The 27775-nt window shown below is 36.1% G+C and overlaps 1 protein-coding gene across 1 annotated transcript; it reads left to right on the plus strand.

Moving 5' to 3' along the window:
- On the plus strand, positions 1–27775 carry ADA (adenosine deaminase). Its single transcript, XM_070941119.1, has 11 exons — positions 1–36; positions 8546–8607; positions 10112–10234; positions 13456–13599; positions 15262–15377; positions 19261–19386; positions 22411–22505; positions 23065–23166; positions 25169–25236; positions 25460–25589; positions 27595–27775. The coding sequence occupies exons 1-11, from the start codon at positions 1–3 to the stop codon at positions 27697–27699; spliced, it is 1107 nt and encodes a 368-aa protein (XP_070797220.1). The 3' UTR covers positions 27700–27775.

A 27775-nucleotide genomic window follows, 5' to 3' on the forward strand; every position in this document is an offset into this window, starting at 1 on the left:
ATGGAGCGCGCTCCGCCTGTTTTCGATAAGCCCAAGGTGAGTGAATAGCCGGTGTGAGGTCTGGCTAGGCGCTTCTCCCGGACGCCGAGGAGGCGCTCCTTCTTTGGCGGCGGAGTTGGAGGCGCTAACGACCAGTGAGAGACCCCCAGCTAGTCTTCCCTTGAAGCTGCGGACTTCTCTTTCTGCCCTCCGGTGATTCGCAGAGTGCCGGGGGTTTATTTCTTTCTAATTGGAGAACTGCTTCAGTTACCCTTGCTTCCCTTGCCTGAGCCCACTCCCCATCTCCGAGGGGCGCCTCCCTCTCGTTGCTGATCAGCCTCTTCCCACCGACTTAATGATGACCCACCTTTTGCCAAAAAATTATGTATTTATTTATTTATTGGTTCGATTTATATGCCGCCCTTCTCCGGAGACTCAGAGCGGCTTACAATGCGTTAAGCAATAGCCTTCATACTTTTGTATATACCTGCTTAGTAGGGCTTTCGCCCCCCCCCCCCAAGCGGTGTTCTTTTTTTATACAAAGTCAACTTATTGCCCCCACAATCCGGGTCCTCATTTTACCTACCTCGAAAGGATGGAAGGCTGAGTCAACCTTGAACCTGTTGAGATTTGAACTTGCAGTAATTGCAAGCAGCTGGTGCTATTTAACAGCATTTTAGTTTGCTGCGCCACCAAGGCTCTTTTTTGCAGCTCAAGGCTCATAACGACTGGATAAAACGCTCCCTTTTTACGACCCTGTGGTCCCTATTCCGGGTACAGTAGGGGCGACTGGATGGAACGGACTCTTACAGGTAAGTCCTCAACTTACAACAGTCCATTTAATGACCGTTCAACATGTACAACAGCACTGAAAAAAGTGACTTCTTAGTATAGGTCTCCTGCGTGAGCAGGGAGTTGGACTAGATGACCTCCAAGGTCCCTTCCAACTCTGTTACTGTTACCTGTTTTTCATACTTAATGACCGTTTCAGCATCCTCTTGGTCACATGAGCAAAAATCGGATGCTTGGCAACTGACTCCGATTTATGATGGTTCTGGGGTCATGTGATCACTTTTTGCGGCCTTCTGACAAGCAAAGTCAATGGGGTAGCCAGATCCACTTAACGGCAGTGATTCACTTAACAGCTGTGGCAAGAAAGGTTGTAAAATGGGGCAAAATTCGCTTAACAAATGTCTCACTTAGCAACAGAAAGTTTAGGCTCAATTGTATTTGTAAGTCAAGGACTACCTGTACTGGCTGGCTCCATCCAATAATGTCTGAATCAGATAATCCAAATTACACTTGATTGTCGCCAACCTAACTCGTGGTTTCCCATCCTTTTCACAACAACGCCTTAAGATTGCTATCTCATCCTGTCTTAATTGGCCCAAGTTGCTTACATTATATATTTCACCCTTCGACATTTCATCTCTTTCCTGTCTTCATTGCCTCTATTGTCTTTCTGCTGTCACTTCCCACAGCTATCCATCATTTTACTCTGTTGCAGTTTCTTGTTTCATTAGTAATTCTGCCTGTTTAATTAAAGAATTATCTTTATCATGTGATTCCCTAGCCTTTGTCCAGCCAGGTAGCAACATCTAGATTATTGTGGGTAATCGTTTGCTCCTAAGCTATGATCAATTTTGGATGAGGTACCCCTAGGAAATATGGTTATATGTTAGACCGGGAGATTAAAAAGAAAATCCCACAACGATATTGTACATTGTTGACAAGATGACTGTGGTGTTGAAATTACCTGGAATGAAGTTTGACTTTATCTCTGCAGGCCTTATCTGAAAAACGCAAGTAAATGACAATGTTAAGTATTCACTTTTGAAGAAAACTGAACTCTTTTTAGCCATTGATACCTAAATGTTTAACTAGACAATTACAAAACTGGTGTATGTAAGAATTTTTGCATTTACGTTTCACACTGTAAATTCTATATACTCATACAATAGTCTAGTTTAGTAGCTTTTGATACTGTACTCCTAAACTACTATCTGGATAGCTGTTTCAAAGATAGATGTTTATATGCATTATTTGAACATTTTTTCTTATATTTATTTGCCACCCATCTCACAGTTCAAGGCAGCTCTGAGTCTTTTATTCTATTCGTTTATCAAATTTGGAAACCACCTATCTCACTTGCAGAGCGACTCAGCAGTGTACAATTAAAACATAAAAAACGTAAATATATTCCCTCAGGGGGCAGTTAACACAGAAATAGAATAATAAAAACAAAGTTAAAAAGGAAGTGGAGGCCTTCAAGGTGCTAACAAACCTCACAGCTACGTGTTCTTCTTTGAGCCCCAAGTGAATTGGCAGAACCAAATCTTCAGACATTTCTGAACAGCCAGAACAGTGGGGGCTCACCTCATCTCTGAGAGGGGGAGAATATTCCAAAGGGTGGGGGCAATGGCAAAGCAGGCTGTCCTCCTGGACCCCGCCAGTCAAAATTCTTTAACTGATGGAGTCCACAACATACCCTCTGTGCCTGACCGGGTGGGATGGGCTGATATATTGGGCCAAAGACAATTTTGCAGGTCAATCCATAACTTGAACTGAGTTCCTAGTCAAATCCTATAACAATAAAATACTTCATAGTCCTTTCATGTTGGCTGAAATAGTTGGCAGTTTTTATAGTTGATGAATGTATCTTTTCTTTTATGTACACTGAGAGCATATGCACCAAGACAAATTCCTTGTATGTCCAATCACACTTGGCCAATAAATAATTCTATTCTATTCTATTCTATTCTATTCTATTCTATTCTATTCTATTCTATTACGTCTATTTTACTTATATGACATTATATTTGTCTTCGCCAAATATATGGTTCTAATCCATATAGTGCATTACTGATAAAGCTGAAACCATTTGCTGGAATCTGCTTAATTATTTTCAAACAGGTTCTTGTGAAACGAATGGAATTATTTAATAAAAATCAAGAACATCTCAGTTTTATAAAATAAATTTTATCTCTGATCTTATTTAAATCTAATGTAATTTTGAATGAGAGAACATTATTCTGGGATATAGGATTTTATGTTATGGCAGAAAGAGGTTATTAATATAATCTGCTTTGTCATAGTGAGTAATAAAGTTGAAGATAGATTTTATTTTCGATATTTAATGCTTTGTGAAATGCATGATCTGTTATATTGATTTTATCTGTTTTAACCCAGGTTATGGAATTGGCTATTCTAGAGAACCAGTTCTAGTGGTTAAAGTGTTGGACTAGCAACAGGGAAACTCAAATTCTAATCCTGCCTTAGATACAGAAGCCAGCTGGGCAAGTTTGGGCAAATCAACCTTTCTTTCAGCCCCAGGGAACCCTAACTCAATGGCAAACCACTTCTGAAAATGTTAACAAGGAAATTGCAGAGGCTTGTCCCTGCGCTTGACTCAAAGGAGATTTTTAAAAAAGGACAACTCAGAATTGCTGATGTATCCTAGAAACAACAAAAGCACTGCCTCATACAGATTTAGTAATATCATCTAGAAAATTCTTGATAATTATAAATAGACAAAATTTATAAACATTGGTATTCCCTGCAGAGTTAACTGGGGAGGGACAAAAGGGCCAAAGTGATAGATGCTACTATAGATTGAAGTCTTGTCTCTATGCATGCAGTCCACAATTATACCTCCCATTTACACCCTACCTCCCCTACCCTTGTTTTAGAGATGCTCTGATCGCTTCATATATTTAGCTAAAATATCTAAGCATATTATTAATCTTTGGCCCCTTTTGGTCATACAAAAATTCATTAACTGCCAACAATTGAATCATGAAAATCATATACTGAACTTGTATTAAGATGGGCAGTTGTTTCCCTTAGGAAACTGAGTTTCTTAGAATGCTAAATATGTGGTACACAGCACAGTTTGTAAAAGTTTTATTTTGGTGATTTTAATGCAAACGGGCATTATAAACTGATCTGTGGGAGAAGAGGAATCACAATATTCTATCTTCTGCCCTTATTTTACCCTGCAGTTCTGTTCATTCTTTATATTTTTCTAAGCAGAGACTTCGGGTTTTTTGTGTTTCAATTCCATCTTAAACATTAGAGACATTTTCAGTTGCTGATCAGTTCAAAAGACAATTAATTCTAAAGTGTGTTCTGAGTGTATGTTCTGCAAACAAATGTTTCCTTCTGTCTGTAGAAGGAATTGTAGTATAATGGAACTCCTGAATAATTTCCCCTCCAATTCCTCTTTTTTCTTACAGTTCCCAGACTACCGTCTTTATCGTTTCAAAGTATATCCAAATCCCAACAGTAATTTTTGAACAATTATAATGTTGAAAAGAGAATGTGAAATTCCCATTGCAACATTGAAATTACCCCATTACCAGAACTCAGTTCAAAGGAATTCTGGATTCATGTTTATACCGTTTATGTCAGAGGTCCCCAACCCCCGATCCGTGGACCGGCAGCAGTCGGTGGCATGCCAGCAACCGGGCGCACAAACAAGCAAAGCCCCATCTGCGGGATGCAGACAGCATGCAAAACCACACCCCCTCTGATCCACAGAAAAATTGCTCCATGGAACCAGTCCCTGGTGCCCAAAAGGTTGAGGGCCACCAATTTATGTCATATATCCTTTTAATTTGAAACCAAGGCGTTTCAGGAAAAATAAATGGTTAGCTAAATCTTTTTCCTGTATGAAACTAAACTGAGTTAAAATCTTATGCATGCATAATTAAATATATTCAAGTTTTCCTCACTCTGTTACATTAGTCCCTTGGTGAATAAACCGACCTAAACTATTGGGCTCTTCATCACGTTATTTTTGTATGCTGTGAGACGTAGTCATCCTCTTTTAATGAACTAAGGACTTGAGTCTGTAGTAAAAATGTTCTATCTAATTTCTAATTTAAAAAGAACAAATCAATCTCAATCTATGAATTCTAGCACATTTGGGACGAGAGATGTTCATTTTTGCTTATGTGTGCATAGGTTTGGTACATCAGCTTTATGTAAAGAAGCATTATAGGACTGGTAATGATATTGTGAGGTCAGATAAATTACCAATCTTGTGGTATGATTACAGTGAATATTAGACAAGATATACTCTTGTTCAACCATTAAATAACATTCCAGAAAGGGTTTTCATTCCCTAGTGCAGTGGTCTCCAACCTTTCTGGCTTTCTGGACCGGAAGGGAAAGAATCGGGCCGCAGAAGTAGCAGGTGAGGCATGTGGGTGTGCAGCTCCTCTCGCGTGAGTGATGAGTGAGCATGCATGCAGCTTCCTTTGCATAAGTGATGGGAACATGCGCCTGCCGCTTGCACAAATGGAACTGCACGCTTGCTCACCAGCCACTTGTGCAAGTGGAGTTGCACGCGCACTCTTCCGCAGCCCAGTTCCAAATGGGGTTGGGGACCCTTGCTCTAGTGGTAAAATCCCAAAATTTTACATATATAGCTAAAAGCCATTCCCTAGTGGACTTTATGGAATTTAGTCCCAAGTAAATGTACAAAAAACTATAGCCAGAAATTTTGTTTCTTTTCCTTCCATTGGTAAACAATGAATGAAACTAGTGGTGTCATATTTATTTCATTTAAATAGTTTCCTAACTTTGAAATGTGCAATTACCCATTCATTTGTAGAGAGATCAAATAACGGGGCAATTCATGCATTCAAAAATGTACAGTATTTCTCACCTTTTTGTTGTTAGAAGAATAAAATATACAAAAACCTCATATATTATTGAACTGAATGTTCTCTCTAAAATAAATGTTCAAGCAGACCCATGATAATTTGCTGGCCAGGCTAGTGGAATCATATTGTTCTACATTCTCCTTTAATTAATTAGAAACCATACTGTGTCAGTATACCAGTTAATTGATGAAATTTTCTTGATTTTAGTTATAAAAAGACTAGATGTAATTCTTATTCAGTAGAACTGTGCAAGCTCCATTAGAAACTGGATATGCATTCAATTATAGATTGATTGTGGGCTTCTTACTCCACTAAACTCTTTCAAGCAGAACAGTAATGTTGTATAGAATTAGTATTGTTTAACTTGATAGATTTGGCTTGGCTTCCTCAATACTGTGGCAATGTATGAAATAACAGACATGGTTTATATGTAAGATATCTATGCTTTATATGTAAATTAACTTTCTGTATGTCTGATGAACATGTAAGAAAGCCATGGTGGCCTAATGGTTAAAGTGCTGGCCTAGAAGCCAGGAAAGTGTGAGTTGTAGTCCCAACCAGCTGGGTGACTTAGTAAAACAAACTCAAAAGTACATCTCAATCATATGAGGTCATTTGATGATTATTACTGAGAAGTTAGAAGCTAGCTGGAAAGCCTAATGATAATTCCATTAGTAAATTCAAGAATTTGCTTACAGTGCTGCCTATTTGCTAATAGCTAATAACTAGCACAAGTTTTTATTTGGTGATCAGAAGAAACATGATCCTAAATTCCTATTCACTTAATATTTAGAAAGGTCCATTCATTTACTATGAAATGCGATACGTGCAAAACCATATTTTTATAATTTGTTGTAGGAAATCCAGAAATGTCAAAAGTACTGTTTGTATCTTATGCATGCTACATTTTTCTCTCACACAATTAATACACCATTGTATAGTTTTTCTTTTTAGGTATATATACTTTTTATTTTGGGGAATTCTTTTTATTCTTTTGACATAACAAAAATCTAATTTGCACATGTTAATCTGAAACCAATGGTGAAATCCAATTTTTTACTACCGGTTCTGTGGGTGTGGCTTGGTGGGCATGGCAAAATCCCCATTCCCACCCACTCTGGGGCCAGACAGAGGTAGTATTTGCCAGTTCTCTGAACTACTCAAAATTTCTGCTACCGGTTCTCCAAACTACTCAAAATTTCTGCTACTGGTTCTCAAGAACCTGCTGGATTTCACCCCTGATTGAAGCTTCCTTCATAATTCTGAATTCTGAATTCTGTATATTTTATTATGCCTTTGCACAGTTATGAAAAATCATTTCTATCATTACTAGTCCTGCTTTGTACATGTTTCTTGATGCTATTTATAGAAAATTAATATAAATTTGTCCTCATTTTACCACCAGAAATGGGATTGGTATTTCCATCATAAGTCGTAAAACAACTCATCATGTGACCAAACCTGATTTTACTACCATTTTTATCATGACTATTAAGTAAATTGTGTAGTTGTTAAGCAAAACTGGCTTCCCCAATTGATATTGCTGCAACTAGTTGTAAATGCAAGCTACTTGCCAAACATCCAAATTGTGATAACGTAGAGTGAGGCTGTTGCAATGGTCATAACTTGAAAGACAGGGGGTAAATTAATTTTTCTGAGGCCCTTGACTTGTTGTTAAATGAACAGTGGTAAGTTAAGGACCACTTATAATAGGAAAACAAGAATTCATCTGGATTTGATGTTACTTACATATTCATCAGAATATTTTCTCTAGTCAGCAAATACTCTGTGCAAGAGTGAAAGGAATGAAAAGAGGGAAAAAGACATTTTGTCAATAATGTATGTCACTAAAGCTGTCTTCATATTGGTATAAGATGACATAATAAAATATAGTATGTCAATTCTTCAATTACTGGATCAATTTGGGGGACATATATCGTCTTGATTTAGTGATCAGGTACTTCACATAGTTATTGTATGAATGAAGCTTGGATCACATATCTTGAGTTCCTCGGGGCATTCAAAATGCAATAAATAATGACATTGGTGCAATATGGAGGCACAATGGCTCAGTGATCAAAGAAGTTGAGCTTGTCAGCTGGAATGCTTGAGGGCCTGGGTTTGAGACCCGAGCGCTGCACAACAGAGTGAGTTCCATTACTTGGCCCAGCTCCTGCCCACCTAGCAATTCGTAAGCATACAAATGTGAGTAAATAAATAGATAACACTTTGGTGAGAAGGTAACAGCGTTCTGTGCACCTTGCCGTGTAGTCATGCTGGTCATATGACTGCAGAAATGTCTTTGGACAACACTGACTTCATTGGCTAGGAAATGGAGATGAGCACCTCCCCACTAGAGTTGGACAGGAAAAACCTTTACCTTTTATTGGATACTAAGATCTTTCACAGAATATAGGTACTTTTGTATCTTCAGTTACACATTATTTTTCCCATATAACAAATAGTCATGGATAGTCATCAGCCTCTGCTCAGAACACCTCAGCAGAAGCAAAGCAGTTTATGTGTAAGTAAGTCAGGGAGTTTTGTTATTGTTTTGAACTTGAAATTTTCTGTGTTGTTTCACAAGGTTATTTGAATTTTATTTATTTATTTTATTGGTTCGATTTATATGCCACCTTTCTCCAGAGACTCAGGGCGGCTTACAATGCGTTAGGCAATAGTCTTCATACTTTTGTATATACCTGCTTAGTAGGGCTTTAACAGCACTTTAGCCACTGCACCACCAAGGCTCCTTTCATAAAATTTTAAAAGGGCTTGCATTTGGATGAAGTGGGGGGGGGGAGAACACATTTGTTATAAAGGAGTAAAAATGCAGTTGGATGTGAAAATTAGATGGCTAATTACAGTAGATTTTTATAACTTTTTATCTCTTCAAGGTTGAACTTCATGTCCACTTGGATGGAGCCATTAAGCCAGAAACTATTCTACACTTTGGCAAGTAAGTTAACAACCCTGAATCTTCTTTTTTTAAAGAACAACCATGCCATTGGTACTTTATCATTAATCAATATTGTTTGCAGACTGTTTCTCAATTATTCTGTTTAAATTTAAAAAGGGAAACATTTTGACATTTGATCCCACTTCTTATGTAAATGTTGTTGATTTATGAATTTAGAAGTAAAATTCCATATAGCTAGAACAAGCAGGTTTTATTTCAGGAAGTAAATTAATGGTGTAGTCATAGTTATATTTACTGATCTGTATAATCTGTTTAAAAGTGGGCAGCAGAGTTGTACCATCATGGTTCCCATCATATCTATAATCTCTTCTACCGGGTTTCCCCAAAAATAAGACCCTGCCTTAAATTTTTTTGAACCCTGAAATAAGCGCTTGGCCTTAGTGCCATGTGCTCAAAAGCACAATTGGGCTTATTATCAGGGGATGTCTTATTTTGGGGGAAACGGGGTATCATTTTCTCAGATTTGATCCCCAGGAAGATAGATGAAGGGACGCGGTGGCTCAGTGGCTAAGACAATGAGCTTGTCAATCAGAAGGTTGGCAGTTCAATCCCTAGCACCACATAACAGAGTGAGCTCCCATTACTTATCCCAGCTTCTGCCAACCTAGCAGTTCGAAAGCACGTAAAAAATGCAAGTAGAAAAATAGGGACCACTTTGGTGGGAAGGTAACAGCGCTCCGTGCGTGTTCGGCGTTTAGTCATGCCAGCCACATGACCATAGAGACTTCTTCAGACAGCGCTGGCTCTTTGGCTTAGAAACGGAGATGAGCACCACCCCCTAGAGACGGAAACAACTAGCACACATGTGTGGGGGAACCTTTACCTATACCTTTCAGATAAATGGAAAAATCTGAAAGTTAGGAAAGGATAGCATACAAAAACCTGGGATCTGACCCCGCTACTATATCTGACTGTTTTAAAACTTCTGAACATGAAAAATTGTTTAAAAGCTACAGGACATTTATGAATAAAACAGATTGTATCACAAAATTTTGGCAAAATGCTAGGAAAATGGAAAACAGTGAGAACAGGGCTTATATCCCAGTAGAAACTGTTGCATAATAATATAATTTCAGTAACTAAAAAGTTACTACCCCAATGGTAATTTATGCTGCTCGGTAAGGCTTAGAAATTCTTGTTTGTGAGTTAATAGTAAGACAGTTTTGTTTATTAAAGTGTTTCATGGCACAAGGAAATGGGACAATAGAATTGGTATTAAGACTCAGGAAACAGCTGATGTGCATGGATATAATTTATCAACAAAGTTATACTAAGAAAGGAAATATTTATTTTATTGGATGTTTCATTTTTAAGGTTAGAAGTTAGCTGGGGATACATTAAAAAGTATTATATAATGGTTAGCCAAGACTATTTGACTATTCAGGTTTTTTATCAGCATATACACTCACAAAAGAAATGACTGTTCAAAACTAATCCTAAATTAATTTCAACAGTTGATATACAAACTTTTTTAAATTCCTAGGAAAAGAGGAATATATCTTCCTGCAGATACCGTAGACGGCCTTCTGAAACAAATTAGTTATGATAAACCAGAATCTCTCACTATTTTTCTTCAAAAGTTTGATTTGTACATGCCAGCTATTGCGTAAGTGAAATAATTTGTTCCAATATACTTATTGTAAAAAAGATTTTCAGTATCTAAAAACTGATATTCATTTTGCTAGGTTAGCAATCTGTAACGACATGGTTATCCTTTTTTATTACCTGCCTGTATTAGCTTGTGGGTGTGTTATGTATGTATTTATGCATTCCCCCCCTCTCTCCCTCCCTCTCTCTCTCTCTCTCTCACACACACACACACACTAATTTGCTTCTTTAAGATCAATGCCATTGTTCCAATTAAGAGAATATTAATCTACTGTACATGACTCATTAGTAAATGATAATCCTCTATGCTTATCAATTACCAAGTAAGCAGAACAGTTTTGAAGGGCCTGTAAAAATTATCTAGTTCTTGAAGCCATGTGGGCACTTCTGCTGTCACATGAGATTTCTTAAAATCAGCACAATGAGCTGTCAGCACAACTTGCTGTGATCTTGAGATTAGTGCAATCTTAAAATTGGATGCTGCTCCTTACGCATTTTCTTGCTTTAATGTATGTAATGTCCTAATTTGTATTGCTAGAGAAATATCCTCCTATAACAATACGTTTGTGATTTTATTTTATCTTAGTTTTATCACATCTTTATTATTTTTATAAACAACTCGGCAGCGAACATAACTAATACTCCTTCCTCCTCCTATTTTCTCCACAAGTCTGGAATTAACCACATGAAAAGTTTTATCTTACATGGTATTTTTATCTGTGTTATATTGCTATAGAAAAGCAGAGGAATATTTTTGTCTTTAAACTTTGAACTAAATGATGGTGGGATTTTGGTTTTAAGGAGAATTGAGGTCACAGGTTCACAGCTGTCACTATATATCTAGTTGGTTCCAATGTGGACAATGAATGTTCAACAAATCGTGCTCTTGGCTTAAGAATCCAAATATAGTAGGTATATTAGTATAGATTGACTCCAAAGTGCACACTGCAACGTTTTATTCTTGCTAGAAGATATGATTACAAATTATGGATAGCAAACAGGAAAATATACATTGCATTTATATAGAGCAGGAGTAGGCAATCTGGTATCGTCCAGATATTTGAACTTTAATCTTCACGGTCTTTATCTTTGATCAGACTGACTGGGGTTGATGGGTTTAAAATCCACAATCAGTTGAGAGAACCATCTTTTCCGATAGACAGCATTTCAAACATTTAAAGTGCTCCCCATGCTTACTCAGGGATACATTTCTGTTGAAGAAGAAATTGTGAGGATATGCAGTTTTTATTGAATAAGTTCAGTCAAAACTATGTATGTTTGTATTTTCTATTTGAAGCTTCCATGGCATTTGAATCCATCGGTGCTCTTTTAATTTGTAATTATTTTTTATAGTTGAGTTTAGCATTCATAGGCTATAAAGTTTAAGACAATCTTTTGGGGAGGGGTTGAAAAAAAAAACCCAGGTAGTTAGGCAGCCTTTGTTATATTCATTCACAAATTAAGAGCAAAATGAAGAAATGGCAGGTCTAATGGGTAGGAGAAATCGCGTTTTGAAAAAAGCTAGTTTGTCTGCATTGAATCAAGTTAGATAGAACACCAGATAATGTTTTTGGGGTTTAATTTGTCCCTGATTCCAACTTGCCTCATGATTTTCAGCCAATTAAAGTCTGTTTCATCTGTATGGGACAGCTATTTCTGAAACCTAGGTTTTAATACTAGTTTACAATAGACAAATTATGACTTTTTGAGAATCCAGACCTAAAATGAGAAATTGAGGGGAGAAAGGATATGAGAGAGGAAACACATGACTGTGAATCTCATACAAAAAACAAACAAACCACAAAGTCATGTATTTTGTTATTTTTGGACTAACACTAGCACTGGGTACTAATGCTAATAATAATTTAGATGAGGCACAGTGTTGTGGCCTGTTGGCTGCCAGCCCCTCCAGCAGCCGAATCAGAGGAAGAGGCAAGGGAGTCAGGGCCAGCATCAAGACAACCTGAGAGCTCCGAGTGGGAAGAGGAAGTGGAGCTGGCAGAGAGAGAGACAGAGGCAGAGCCTGGGCTGTCCATCAGCCCTCAGATGGAAACTCAACAGCCCCCAGGTCTGGAGGAGGCTGATGAGGAAGAGGAGGAACAGTTAGGTCCAGTGCCTGACACGCGGATGCGCAGAAGGCAGAGGAGAGGAGAGCAGTGGGAATCCGTGTGCCGATCCTTGGGAAGGAAGAGCCACCGCTACTAGTGAAGCCCCTCCCTAGTTCTGGGGATAAAAGGCAGGGAGTGGAGATGAATAGATGTGACAGACAACTATTCATCTTCTGGATGGACGGACTTGTTAGCCTGCGGTGAGAGAGAAACTTTTTGCCGGGGCTGCAGGCACTCCTAATAAAGGAATCTTTGAGTTAACTTCAGAGGGTTTGTCGTGTTTGGGGAGCTGGGTCAGAACACATAGTATTTAAAAAATGGGAAGAATGAATGGCCTATTTCTTTGGGGCCCATAAACCTCTTGGCATTCCATACATTACTTGGTTTAATATTGACATTGTTGGCTCATTTTTCTCCCCAAAGTACTGATTTGAAACAGTCTCATAGATTTTGGATGCCATTCTTAGAATTTACGCAATCATAAGCAACAGATTTTAATGGCTATTAAAAGAACATTGGCAGTACAAAATGTCCTGTTTCCAGATCAGGATTGATGCAAGGAATATCGCCAATAATTTCTTATTATCCGTTTGTGTATTGCTCTTTTGCACAGCTAGAATTAAAACTATTTTTACTCGATTCTAAGCACATGTAACTTGTGACCTGTACATATGTTAGAGGAAACTTATTGGACTTGGATGCAAAAAGGACTTGAAAGATTCTATGTTTCAGCTAACTGGAAATTTAAATATTCTGAACTTTTCCATTAACTGAATCTATTTAATTCATGTTCAAATAAGGAAAATATTTTCCCTGCATAATTTTGTAAATATAGCTTATTGAATCACATTTTGGGGATTGGATCTGAATCAGAATCTCGATCTTTTTGTATGATTTTTATTATATACTACCAAACTTCTTTGAAAAGCCAGAATATTGGGGGAGGGGGAGGAGGTTATGTTGTTATTTTGGTTGGGGACACATTAGAGTTGTAAACAGTATTTTGCTAGTTTAGATCTTTGTTTCCTGGTACTCTTATAGTTCTGCAGATCCATGTTTTACAGACTCTGAATTAGCCAAGACTTTATAAAACAAGCTTTTTTATTTGCAGAGGTGACCGAGAAGCTATACAAAAAATTGCTTATGAATTTGTGGAAATGAAAGCAAATGAAGGTGTGATCTATGTTGAGGTGAGGTACTGCCCTCATCTTCTTGCCAATTGTGATGTAGATCCTATCCCATGGAACCAGAAAAAGTGAGTTATTGTTTAAATGTATAAGATAGTGCTTCCTTGTCTTGGCAACTTCCTAAACGTACTTCATCTCCCAGAAATCCCCAGCTTGCATGGCAGTTGCTGAGAGGTCTGGGAATTGAAGTTCACATCCCTGGAAACACAAATAAAAAGATATAAATTACAGTATTCTAAGAGGAACAATTAAATATTACTGGATGGCAGGTGAATATGCAGTTTTGTGACTAATGGCACACTGTATTTGCATTCAGTGAACATGCAGTAGTAATGTTGAAAATATAATGACTCTGCATATCTTTTAATTTTTCATAGCATATAAAAGATCAATATACAGTTACTTTGTTCACTAAAAGGTGGACATTTCCTTACTATTTTGTTCTTCTGGTTCAGTACTTAGCTCTGGTTAACAGTACTGTAATTTCCATGAATAATTTGTTTTATCATTTTGCAGAGAATGACAAACAAAAAATATAAATCCAGTGCAACTAAGATTAAGCGTTTTATGTGCCAATCTTGTGAATTTCTTTTAAATATTGCTCCATGTATTGATGCATGATATTATGATATTAATATCTTATTAATATTACTGGGATGTATTTTATGGCTTTACTGTCCAGTTTAAATCTAGTACTTTAAAGGATTTAAACTGGTTCATGCTTCAAATTTCTCACTTTGTGGGATCAATAATCAGAATAACCAAATAATAGGGTTGGAAGGGACTTTGGAGATCTTCTAGTCCAACCCCCTGCTCAAGCAGGAGAGCCTATAACATTTCAGTCAAATGGCTGTCCAGTCTCTTCTTAAAAGCCTCCAGTTATGTTTGAAGGCAAACCCTTCCACTGGTTAATTGTTCTCACTATTAGGAAATTTCTCCTTAGTTCTAGGTTGCTTCTCTCCTTGTTTAGTTTCTTGTCTTGCCTTCTGGCCATTATGTATAAAATTATACATAGTAAGTTTACCCTTCTGGAGAACTTTACAACACTTACATTTTTTTAGATGTAACTGTGAAGCATTATTTGACAACTAACTGCAAATTTAGTTAACTCTCAAACCAGTTTTGTAGGGAAACTTCTTGAAAGGTTAAAGGAGTCTAGAAGATTTACTGTTCCTGTTGGTTGTAAATTCCAGCCAAGGTAGCCTGGCTTGCTATATTTTGTTGTTAATTAGTTTATCTGAAATGTGAGTGCTGTCTCCATGTAGAAAAGAAACTATTTGCCCTATAATAAGAAAGGTTAAATAAAACTGAATAACATTTGTAATATGATTATTAATACCCTGTTTCCCTGAAAATAAGACCTCCCCAGATAATAAGCCCACTCAGGCTTTTGAGTGCATGCTCTAAAATAAGACCCACCCTGAAAATAAGCCCTCCCCGAAAATATTAAACCGCATGTGCAGCCGGTCCCCGCCATTTCCTCTGGTTAGGGTTAGGGAGACAGAGCTGGAAATCAGGTAAGACGGCAAGAGGACCCCTGTCTTGCTCCACGCCCTCCAAAATAATAAGACCTCCCCGAAAGTAAGGCCAAGCGCTTACTTTGGGGTTCAAAAAATATGACAGGGTCTTATTTTTGGGGAAACACGGTATCTATTATGTATTAATGTTAATAAACAATTTCATAACAATTATCTAATATATATAATACACTGATTATTTGTTTTACACAGGGGAGATGTTACTCCAGATGACGTAGTTAGATCTGTTAATCAAGGATTAAAAGAGGGAGAAAAAGATTTCAACATCAAAGTCAAGTCTATTCTCTGCTGCATGCGCAACCAGCCATGTAATGTATAAGAGTTTACCAATAGTACTACTCTCTGGTTTTTTTTTCTGTCTTCCTCCCTCCTCACATTGACTTTTCAAATTTAAATCCTTCTGTAATTTAGCAACAAATATTATTTATCCCTAGTTGAGATAAAAGCAAGATTTCATAATGAAAAATTGGAAACGATAGCTAATGTATCAGCATAAAAGTTGTGATTAATGTTTAGGGCTGTAGTTATTCTGTAGTTCTAGTTGTCTGTGAGTTCTGCTCATTCAGAAGAGATAAGTGCAACATGTGGTTTCAAACTCTCAAACCATTTAAGCTTCAGGACTTTTTATGGACTCCTTACAGTCGCTTGCTAATGAGAGGGGCGGCATTTAAATTTAATAAATAAATAAATTTGGAACCTGCTCGTGGGTGTTTCCAGATTAAAAGATATGCATGATGTAAAAGAGTTTTGTGAATAAAACAAATGGCTCTGAACTGAAATAAGTACCTTAGTTGCTCCAAGTTTCAGCTGGGATCTTGTGGGATGAATTTGTGCTTCTCTCCTCTCACCTCCACATGCCTGTGTGCTGACACACCCACTGATCTTTACATCACTTTTTCCCAAAGTGCTACGCTAGACAAATTTAGCCATTGATAAATAACTTACTCATCATCTCCACCCTTAATTCAGGCACAGTGTAGCCAACTAGCCAACCTATCCATCTACCCAGTTTAGATCTTAGACACAGTGGCTAGGGTATGGTGCTGAAAGAAAGGTAATGGCCAATGCCATGTGGCTGCTGTAATATATCCAACTGGTCAATTGTCTGTCCCCTGATCTTCCCAGTGATTTCCTTTCTCTTCTTCCATAGCACTTCCCATGACCTTGCTTCCCCCCCACACACACATCTCTATCCTAAAACACATTTGTTGAAACAAAAGGCATGCGTTAGAATATAGCCAGTTTACTTAGTGCTTCTATGTAGCAATGGGTTATTTTTTTAAGGAACTTGACGTTGCCCCTTAAAAGTTCTAATTGATAAATTAGTTGTGCCCATATAACTCAATTTAATATATCCAATGATTGCAATGATAATCCTGCTGGATGCTGGTATCTACAAATTATTTTCTTATTTGATTGTTTCTATAACCCTACGTATGCCCCAGTTTTTCAGAACTGCAATTAGGCAGGAATAGTTGCACTTTTATGTAACAGTATGTAGTAAAATTCCCAGAAATGTTTTCTTGAGCTAACGTTTTCTCTAGCTCATATAATTATTTATTTAATAGTAATGTGTTCCTTTGAATAAAGTCTTGCATTTGTACAATGAGCCACTATCAATTAATCTCATGATCATTTATAAATGGTTTGTAGTCTATAGTCAATCATTTATATTGTGGTCAATTTATATTGGCCGCATTACTCTTTGTAATACTGTATATTTTTTCTTTTATAATTAACTATTATATGAACTGCTTTGTTATTTTTTTTAAACAAATTTTTTTATTGTTTTTAAAATTCAAACAAATCAAACAAATCACTTATCTAATTAAACATTTGTGCAACCCCCCCTTCCCTCCCCCCCTCCCCCAACTTCCCAGAAGAAAAACAGGGTATAGGTTTTACCAAACATACGCTAAAATATGCTAAATTAAGGCAAGACATTAAAACTCCCTAGACCCCTTAACTCCCCTTCTACAGATTATTCATCAACCTCCCTTTAAACACAAAATAACATATAATCCTTTAGCCCTAAGAATTTTTTTTAAAAAAAAACAACCAATAACAAACACTAGTAGATAATACATACTTAATCATTTGGCTATTCCTCCTGCTTTTGTTCTCAATATTCAAATATTTTTAACAATAACTAAACTTTAATTAATCATTAATTGAACTCTCAATTCATTTAGTTAATCATTGTAGTTAATCATTAATACATCAATAATTAGACCAGAAAAAATTAATCTTCCGTTCTTCCTTTCTTTCTGTATTTTTTCCAATCTTTCTTCCTCCCTCCTTCTTTTATTTTGAGGAGGTTTTGAATTTTAACTGGGGGTTGATGTATCTTTAAGACTTATCCCTTTCTCAAAATCATTTCCTCTGGTTTAGAGCCCCCATATCGACTCTTCTTGCTTGTATAGACAGTCATAGAACAAAGAATTAACTCGATCAGTTTGCAAAGAAAAATCCAGTTGCTGCATTTCAATTAATTGTGTGAAAGCCTCTGCCAAATCCTCCAAAACCTCATAAAGCTGATCAGTTTCTTCTTCTTTCTGCTCCAAATTATATTTTTGAAAAGTTCTGTCAGTTAATTCCAAAAGGGCAGGAAGAAGGTTTGAAGTTTCTTGAGGGTCAGCCAGTTCCAGCTTCTCTGTCTTGATCAAAATGTCTCCTACATTGTCATTATGCTTTCCTTCAAAAACATCCTCAGCTGCTTTTTTATCCTCCACCAGTTCTGTAAATTTTTGTTCCATGATTACTGTAAAGTTATTAATAATTTCAATTTGGTTATTCATGGCTTCCTTTATAAATTCTGCAAGGTCTCTAAAAAAAGCCTCCTGGCTCTGTGTTTCAGTTCTCTGTGTCATTTCTGACGCCATTAAAGAGCCTCCACTTTCAGAAACTCCTTCCTTGGAAGCCATATTATTTTAAAAGAATTTTTCTTTTCAGAGCCATAAAGTCTCTCAAACAGCTTTCTCAGATTTATTTGTAGTTTATCAAGCAAGATAGTCTTTTCTGGACCCAGCTCTCAAATCCAGCAGTTTAAATCCAGTCTCTGAGCACAAGTCTATTAACAAGCACTTTCATTTCCTACTTTCACTTTCACTCCCACAACAAAGACGCCATTTCCAGCTCCAGCTCAGCAAAATCAAATAGAAACAATGTATCCCAGGAGTTAAGCATATACTTGCAAAAGCTTGTTCTCCTGCTTCCGTTCTGTCTGCTTTTTGAAATCAGTTGATCTTCTTGGCAGCAGAGTCGGTCGCCGGCGTCTGGCTCCGTTTAAACGGAGTCGCCACGGATCCGGAGCTTCAGTGGGCTGAACGGGGAGCTCTCACCCTCCAAGCCCCTGCAATTGCTTCAGGGGCTGCCAGGGAGCTCTACCCTCGCCCACCGGCTCTCCTCTCCTTCTTCTCCCGAAGGAGAGGTTTTTAAGCCGTCTGACAGCTGATTAGCGCTGTCAGAACAGCTCGAACGGAATCGCGTGGCTGGCGGTCCAGAAAGACCGTCCGCGACGCCAGGCGGTGCCAACCGGAACAACTGCTTTATTATTTTGTTACCTTCTTTTTTAGAGTATTGGTGAAATAATTTTTAATTGACGATTAAACAAAGTGAGAAAAGATATATTTGTTACTTTAAATTTTTATATAAAACTTCTTCATACATTAATAACCTTTCAGTGGAGAAAAAGTTAAGTTTTGACAACAGTGCATAAGTTTGGATATATAAACTATAGTTGACTCTATCTTGTATGTACCAAACTGCACAGCATGCAAAAAAAGTGTACCATAATTATGAATCTCCAGGTCCTTGGTTTGATTGTGCACTTTCCTTGAACAATTATCTAATTAGAAATTCTAGGAAGCAGTAAAATGTAATACTTTTAGATTGTAGCATAGTTTATGGACAGTCCTCAAACCCTTCTAGAACTTTCAATAATCATATTGAAATGATAAAAACTAACCAGAAATAAACCAATATATCTTAAACATTGTAATTCTTTGTGGCTATTCTGTTATTTACAACATCTGCTTGATCTCCACAGAAGTTGTCAAAGGAAAAGTCAATAAAAAGAAGTGTCATTTATGTATAACCATTTTTGATTAATGATTACAAGTCTTAGTTAAGCAAGACCTTGGATTCTGCCAAAAATTAAAAAATGATCCTTATTTATGTTTTTCTTTCCAGGCTGGTCGCCAGAAATAGTGGAACTGTGTAAGAGGTATAAGAACGATACGGTGGTTGCTATAGATTTAGCTGGAGATGAATCGGTTATTGCGGCCTGTTCAGACCACCGAAAAGCTTATGAAGTATGTTCAGTTTTATAGTCTGCCTAAGATTCCCAGTAAGGGAGTAGTTCAGGACCAATCATGCTCTTCTTTTCAGCAACATTTAATTTTCCAAATCATTGTTCAGATCAAAATTTCTACTTCCCATGTGTAATACTAGAATACAAATATCCAGATTTGAATTACAAGTAATGTTTCAGCCTCCAATTGAAAAATCTCTGGTTAAAACTCTGAGGAAAAGATTTATATGGTCGCTCCTCTGCTGTAGATTTCCCTTCTATTTATGCATCTTACTGATATGTTTTAGGGGTTGTGTTTATTTAAAAATGATTTGGAAGAAATCCTTTGGCTCTCACATGCCTTTACTCCCTTTTGTTCCTTGAAACAGCCTGACTTTTCCAGATTTCGGCAGAGCCTGAAAAAAAGCTCTACTGGTTTTTTGTCACATTATTTTTAATGAATGGATTTTTCTTCTTTTTCCAAGTCTGCATAGCCTTAGTACATATATCATCAGTAAGAACCTGGGACAAACCTAATCTTTTGAACTGGGAGGAGTAAAGGTTTTTTATTCAAAATTACTTTCCCACATTTGAGGGTAACCTATTTATCATTAGCCAGTCTCTTCTAAGTAATAATTATTCAGGGTGAAACAGCCATCCTTTCCAAAAACTTCATTGATACAAAATGTTTTAATGCGGCCTTCATGGCATGCAATATCTTGTGTTTATTTCCTGTAGAGAAAAGTTGAATTACATGTTATTTTTTATTTATTAGTTTCCAAAAGTACTAAAAATATCAATCTTCTTTCTTTTTCATTCTAATGTGCTGATATTTTCTGCCATGAACTATCAAATTTAGAAGCAGGAGACTGTGAGTTCAAGGCCCACGTTAGCCAGGAAAGCCAGCTGGGTGCCTCTGAGCCAGTCACTCACTCTCAGCCCAATCCACTTTACAGAGTTGTTGTTGTGAGGAAAATAGTCCTCAACTAACAACAGTTCATTTAGTGACCACTCAAAGTTAACAGTGGGACTGAAAGCAGTGATTTATGACTGTTTTTCACACTGAAACTGGGATAGTACTTTGGGGAGATACTGTCTGCTTCAATTCAGAAAAGCTTTAGTAGAATCTGTTCTCACAAGCCCTCTTGAGTGGTGGTAAAATCCATACGATTTCAAACGGTTTCATCCTTTTAGTTTTTGATCAGGAAAGGCTTCAAGGTCACTTAGAATCCATTTCCTTGTATTTACAATCTAAAAAGACATGACATTAATGAAACATAATGGGCTTTGAGAAGGGAAATAGAACTGTAATGGAATCAAAATTACAGGTTTATTGATCCCAGTTGCTTTCAAAACAGTTCAAATTGCTGGTTTTCTAGCTGAGCTGAGAAAAGGTCCAGCTTACGTTCTCTTCTGCTTGGGCGGGGAGTTGGACTAGATGACCTACAAGGTCCCTTCTGTAAGAATATTAATGACTGGGAAGACATGATAACAAGTCAGCCAATAATATGCATAGCAACTAAGTCAGCCAATTGGGAGCTGAAACAGACTGGAGCCAGGGCATGTCTTTGTCTGCAGCTTCTGAGTCTATAAAGAGAAACTGAAACCAGTGTGTGATCTTGTCTGCTGATCTGAGATGAAATGAAACTGTGAATCTGCTGTTGGTATTGTAAACTTACTTCATGTATTATTGTGTATATAAAGAAGTTAATGAATCCAGCTGAATCTGTTATCTGTGTGTGCTTCTGGATTTGATTTTTGCAAGAAACTCTGACACCTTCCAACTCTGTTAATCTGTTAATCTTCCCTTCCCACTCTTTGGCTTGGACAACAGGAAAGAGGCAAATCAGTGACTATCCCAATAGTTTATATATCTTAATACAAAATTGCCTGTATTTATGAAGAACTTTAAATTGCATTAGTGAGCCTTACTCAAGACTAAACAAATAGATACAGAAACAAGTTTTGATTTAAATCAATATTTGTCTGGCTTTTACATCTAATTGAATTAAATACTTTCCCTCATTTTTTGTTAAGACTGTTTAGTTTGAATTAACCATAGTTCTCAATAAAGTGCCAACATTCAATAAGTTCATTACAATTTGTGAAAAAAATGGGAGGTATATATTTTGCCTTAGAATATTTTTAACAGTATCTTGGAAGGATGCAATAATGCACCAATCAGAGAGTACAAAAAATGCTTATACATCTTCTGTATATTTTCCTGTAACCAACATCGTTCATAATAATGTTTCTAGCTTATTGGTGACAGAGAAGCTCAGAAATATTGTGCCAGATGATTGGAAAATAGCAGTAGTAATTCAACTACAATTACTTGGGTTTCTATGTATTAATATTACAGTAGTATAACTTCTTTATGTATCTTATTAAGCAATTGGTAATTTTAAAAAAATGATTTTTCTTAATATATACAGTATGTACTTGCATGGGCTTTTATTAGTAATCTTATTCTTGGTATTTGTTCTTAAGTATAGGTATATATAAGAATATGATTGGCTTTAAAATTCATGCATAAAATGTTACTATAATATACACACATAAACAGTGTGTGTGATCTTGTCTGCTGATCTGAGCTAAAATGAACACACACATACACGGTGCACCAAAAACCTGACCCCATAGAAAGTTCATTATGTAAATTACATTAAATATTTGAATTCATTGCCGGGTTATTTAAATACTTTATGACTTGTTTGATACATGACCTTTGAACATTCCTAAGAGAAATAACTATTTTTTCTTTAAAAAAATAATGTAGCGGCCTATGGAGCCTGGTTTTTGGTATACCATATATATGTATAGTCTTATATATGTACATTTAAATGTGTCTCTCTGTGTGAAACTCAACTAAAACTATTAAAATTCTGAGCTTTGCATTCATTTTAATAATCATTTTTTCCTCTTTAAGAGCAAAAGCACTTCTAAGTAGGATTTATTTGTTTGGCAATTCCATGTTCACCACCAACAGAATATGAAATAGCAGATTCCTTCCTCAAAAATGTGTTGTCTTTAAAAATTGCAAATTACAGTTTCTATTTCCTGTTGCTCACAGGAAGCTGAAAGATGTGGTATTCATCGGACTGTTCATGCCGGAGAGGTTGGAACATCCCAAGTCATCAAAGAGGTAGGAAATTGTACCATAGAATTTGGGTGTCATTTGGAAAGCTGCCAGGTAGAACTAATGTAGAAAACTGTAAAATCCTGTGAGGACTGTTTAACAAAAAAAAAAAAAGGGGAGAGCTCCATTACTTACAATGTTGGACCTTTTCTTTTAGTTTATGGTTTCTAATAGAAATCAGTTAATGGTTTCCGTCAGTTTTAAACTACTCAAGCTTTGCTGTGCTTTCTCTTAAGTTTATGCAAAAGTGGTTTGAGGTTATAGTCTGGAGTATAAACTCTATCATTTGTGAATTCCTACATAAGAGAAATTCAGGTGTAGTCAGAAAAAAAATGAATGTGGGAATAATATTAGAAAGAAGTAATATGTAAGTCATGCTCATGTATTCCTAAACTGTACTCTTGAATTGCTATAAGTGTATCTACATTGTACTTTATAATTTTGTGCTAGATATTCATTAAACACTATCTAACTTTGTTCTTTAGGGATTGATGTGTCAATTGTGTAAGTAGCCTAATCTACGAATAGTGATTTCTTCCTATTTTTTCCCTTTATATCACTATAGGCAGTCAACGTTCTTAAGGCAGAACGAATTGGCCATGGCTACCACGTCTTTGAGGATGAACAGCTTTACAAACAGTTGTTGAAACAAAACATACATTTTGAGGTAATAGAATATCTTCTGAAAATCTTTGTATGTACTGCCTTAACAACTTTTAAAGACAAAGAAAAGTATAATTGTTTTAAACTGAGTCAGAACACTAATCAATCTGCTATTCTCTGCTTTTTTCTGCCTTTCTTAGAAATGCTGAAGTTTGAATGAGGAACTTTTGAAATAAAATCTTGTGGTTTTACCCTGAATTAGTATGAAATTTATTTTGCAGTACAGCATGCATGTCTTCATAAAAACAAACACTTCTAAGCCTGTAATTTTTTAAAAATCAACTTTATTAAGTTTCAAAAAAAGATAAAATACAAATTAAAAAAGAAAACATTAAAAGAAAGGTGAGGAGATTAAGGGGGGGGATTAAAAAGTGACAAAAGAAAAAGAACATAAGGATTTCCAACCTTCTTCAGTACAAATATAAAACATAGTAACCTCTTACTCTAAATTATAACAAAAACATATAAACAGTATAGACTAAATAATCCAAATTCCCCCAAAACTAAAGAACAAAATAACTATTTATTCTAAATTTAACCATAAACCTTAAAATATACAATCTATATATTGAATAAATATAATATACCAATATTTCTATAATCATAACAAATCTAATTATCAAATACTAAAACTTAATTTTTATCTTTCTCAAGCAAAAAATTCAAAAGTGGTCTCAAGTAAAACCAAGTAAATAAACTTTTATCTTTCATTAAAGTAATCAATTTTGTCAATTTTGCCAGTTCCATTAGTTTTGCAATCCACTCTTTATTTGTGGGCAAACAAGAAATAAGGTTAAATAAGTAAATAGTGAAAATGGCAAGTGGACAAATTTGGACACTATTCCATGTGGATACATTGGTTTTTTTTAACTAACATTTTTAAGGCCCCCTTTTAAGGCAATTGATTTGTTAGGCCTGCAGTTAGCTACAGGAAAACAATAGCACAGAAAGTGCAATTATTAAATACAAATAATGTTGCATTTAATTCTACAGTAGTACCTTGGTACTCACTTTTAATTGATTCTGGGAGGTGCAATGAGTACCAAACAAATTTTTCCCATAAGGAATAATGTAGTGAATCGTAAGGCAGCTAACACTGAAAAGTTCTAACTTGTGCATTCAGTACCAAACTAACGAGGACTATCAGAACAAAATTGTGTTGAGTACCAAATTCAATCAGTTTCAAAGCAGTTGAATACCAAGGTTCCTCTGTATTCAATGTTATATAAAGGGTGTGTCAGTTTCTGTTCATTTAGAGGTTCATTGACACCTACAACTTGACAGGGAATATGTAAACTTTTGGATGCTTGCAGTATATACAAGATATACACAATACAAGCCTGATCCTTATTTGTCACACTGCAGATTATAAATATACTGCTCTATGTGTAAACCTGATTGCTTAATGAAAGAAAACTATACTAACATTTCATGTCTTATTGTTTTGCTTTTGGGGATAGCACTGAAGTGTATCAGTGTCTACAGTTTGATACCAAGAGACAAATCCATATGTTAGAGCCATCATATATAACTAGAATGATAAAATACATGTCAGATCCATATTGTTGCATTTTACTGCAAATAAAAGGTGTAAATGAACTCTTTTGACAAACATGATTTGGTTCTTGGTCGGTATCTGACTGATCTCAAATTAACTATCCTTTAACTGGCATTAATTAATTATTGTTTTTACAACTGATAACAGTTCATTCTTAATTAGATAGGTGTACTTTATTCCATAATCTTTCTATGAAGAGTCTGTAGAAATTTACTGCAGCAGTACAGATTAATAATAACAAATGTATCATGTGCATTTTTCAGTTCATATGTTTACTTTACATGAAGTGGTTCAGATGATTCTATAAGCAATATTTCAGGATGAACAAAAATGGATTATTTGGTCTGAATCTATACATAGAATTACTCTCAGCTATTATGAGCTAATTATAGAAAACATTCTCTCTCAAGTATAGAATAAAAATAATAAAGTTTTATTCTATTCTAAGCTCTGTCCTTGGTCCAGTTATCTCACTGGAGCATGTAAAGTCATCTTCGAAGAACATCCCATAATAAGGTAAGTATTGTTGCTATTACTATAATTATTTCAAATGAATTATACTTCAGCTCACTTATGTTTCCTTTGATTACTTTTTGAATTTGCAACTGTGTTATAAATATTTTAAAAAGCTAACAGCACCATTTTAGATTTTGATAAATGTAGCAAATGCAGTAGGAAAGCTGACTATACTATATTTCTATCCATGGATCATTTAACATTTCCATTTTTGTCTTTCCAGATTTATGAAGGATGGTGCAAATTATTCCTTGAATTCAGATGATCCACTCATTTTCAGATCCACAATTGACACAGACTACAGAATTGCTCGAGATCACATGAAATTTACAGAAGAGGAATTCAAGAAATTGGTATGTTGGTCTGCTTTTCATATTGGCAATACTTTGCCCTTCTTGTAATGTCTGGCTTGTTTTGATCTGTTTCTGTTAAAGTAAAATCTTCCTAATAAATTGAAATAGCAGGTGTAGACATTGTTAATCTTTTTAAGGTTTTTAGAAATGGAAATAAAGGCACCAAACGTGGTCACATCAAGACCATACTGTGGAGAACAGAAGGGACATTTTACCATACTCCATTTGTAGAGAAATGCTGATATTCTTATTACCATTTAAATACATCCTCCAGGTAATGGCTTTTTATGTAATCATATGCCCATTGTGGCAAGATATTTCTTAGTAAATAGCCATTTCTGTATGCCATATGGACCTTCATGTATTCACAAACACTGTCAGCTGAAAACGTGAATTTAAAAAAAATCTCACAATTCTCTAGGATATATTTACTCCTAATCTGAAATATTTAAGAAATTGGAATTAAGAAATTAATGCTCAGAAAATTATGTAGACTCATTAGCACACTATTGTTTCTTATTAATTTCAGATGATATTATATTTCATTGTGGTTATTTTCCCTGTCTTTTTACTTGAAGTGTGGGTTGGATTTTTTTTTCTTCCTTAAAATATTTTCATTGATAATCCTCAGATTTCTGTTCTATCCTAGCAATCACATCTTATTTCTGATAAATCTCTGCATATGCACAGACATTTTGTTTTGGTATATTGGATTGTTAATAAAAAAATTAGTTATTGATATACTGTTTTCCATGGCTCTTTGTAATTTATATGGCTTTCTACAATAGATGAAAGGCTAAATTTGACCCCAATTTAATTGCTTTCAAAATTAAAAGATGTAACTTGTTAACACCATATGTTAACTTTGTTTTAAATCACTTAACCCAAGTTTCTGGCTTGGTACAACACACTGAACTGTGTTGTTGTTAGTCGCGAAGTCGTGTCCAACCCATTGCAACCCAATGGATGTTCCTCCAGGGCTTCCCGTCCTCTACCATCCCCCATAGTTCATTTAAGCTCACACCGACTGCTTCAGTGACTCGATCCAGCCAAATTCAAATTCAAATCTTTATTGTCAGTGCACAACATATGTACAATGAGATTGGTTGAGCTCCCTCATTCTCTGTCGTCCCCTTCTTCTTTTGCCCTCAATTGTTCCCAGCATTAGGCTCTTCTCCAGTGAGTCCTTCCTTCTCATTAGGTGGCCAAAGTATTTGAGTTTCATCTTCAGGATCATAGGTGTTGTTCAGGATATGTATAGGTGTTCGGGATGTACATAGGTGTTTTGCAACATAATAGGCTAAAATAGCAATAGCACTGAGACTTATATACTGCTTCACAGTGCTTTACTCCCTAAGCAGTTTACAGAACCAGCATATTGCCCCAACAACTTTATCAACCTAGGAAGGATGGAAGATTGAGTTGATCAGGATCAACTGATCAGGATTGATTGCCTGCAGTCAGCAGAACTAGTCTGCAATATTGCATTCTAACCATCGCGCCCCCACAGCTCAACCAAAATATGATTGGAATAAAGTTTGTAGTTTAATATCCCATGACCTCACTGTTACTGAGTTTGCATTACCACAGCCTTAGAGCATTTTGCTGAGTAATAGGACTTTCAAACTTTCTATTGTTTTGGGCTGCTGCCGGTGAATCTCCTAATTGCTTAAATGATCTTTGGTAGCCGTAACAGAAGAATAAACAGGATGTTGGATTCTGAAGAACGCTATCAGTCTATAAGTTTGTACTGGGTTACTTATTTGCTTTGCCCCAATGTAAAAACCTCGGGTGAGCTTTAAATGGGAAAAGTACTTGCCTAAAACTCCATCTATGGCATCCTTATCTTTGTTAACTCCGTTTTAGACTTTTGTAAAACACATTCTTTTAATTTTCCAAGATAAAAGTACAGCATTTAAAAGTAGCATTGTCAACCATTTAATTAAAATAGTATAGCCCACATTAGTGGAATATGATTAGGCATGCCTTCTTCTTCCTTTCACAGAATATAAATGCGGCAATGTCCTGCTTCTTGAAAGAGGAAGATAAAAAGGAGCTTGTGTACAAGCTACGTGAAGCCTATGGGATGGTAAAAAGCCAAGAATTCTGAACTCTTCTGTACCGGGCATCAGCTTTTTTCTTGACCAATGTTATGCTTGCCCAAATTCTTTGTTTTGCTTCTTGGA

Source organism: Pituophis catenifer, unplaced genomic scaffold (genome assembly GCF_029215685.1).
Source record: "Pituophis catenifer annectens isolate HBS135680 unplaced genomic scaffold, rPitCat1.0.hap2 SCAF_3, whole genome shotgun sequence".
Lineage (NCBI taxonomy): Eukaryota > Metazoa > Chordata > Lepidosauria > Squamata > Colubridae > Pituophis > Pituophis catenifer.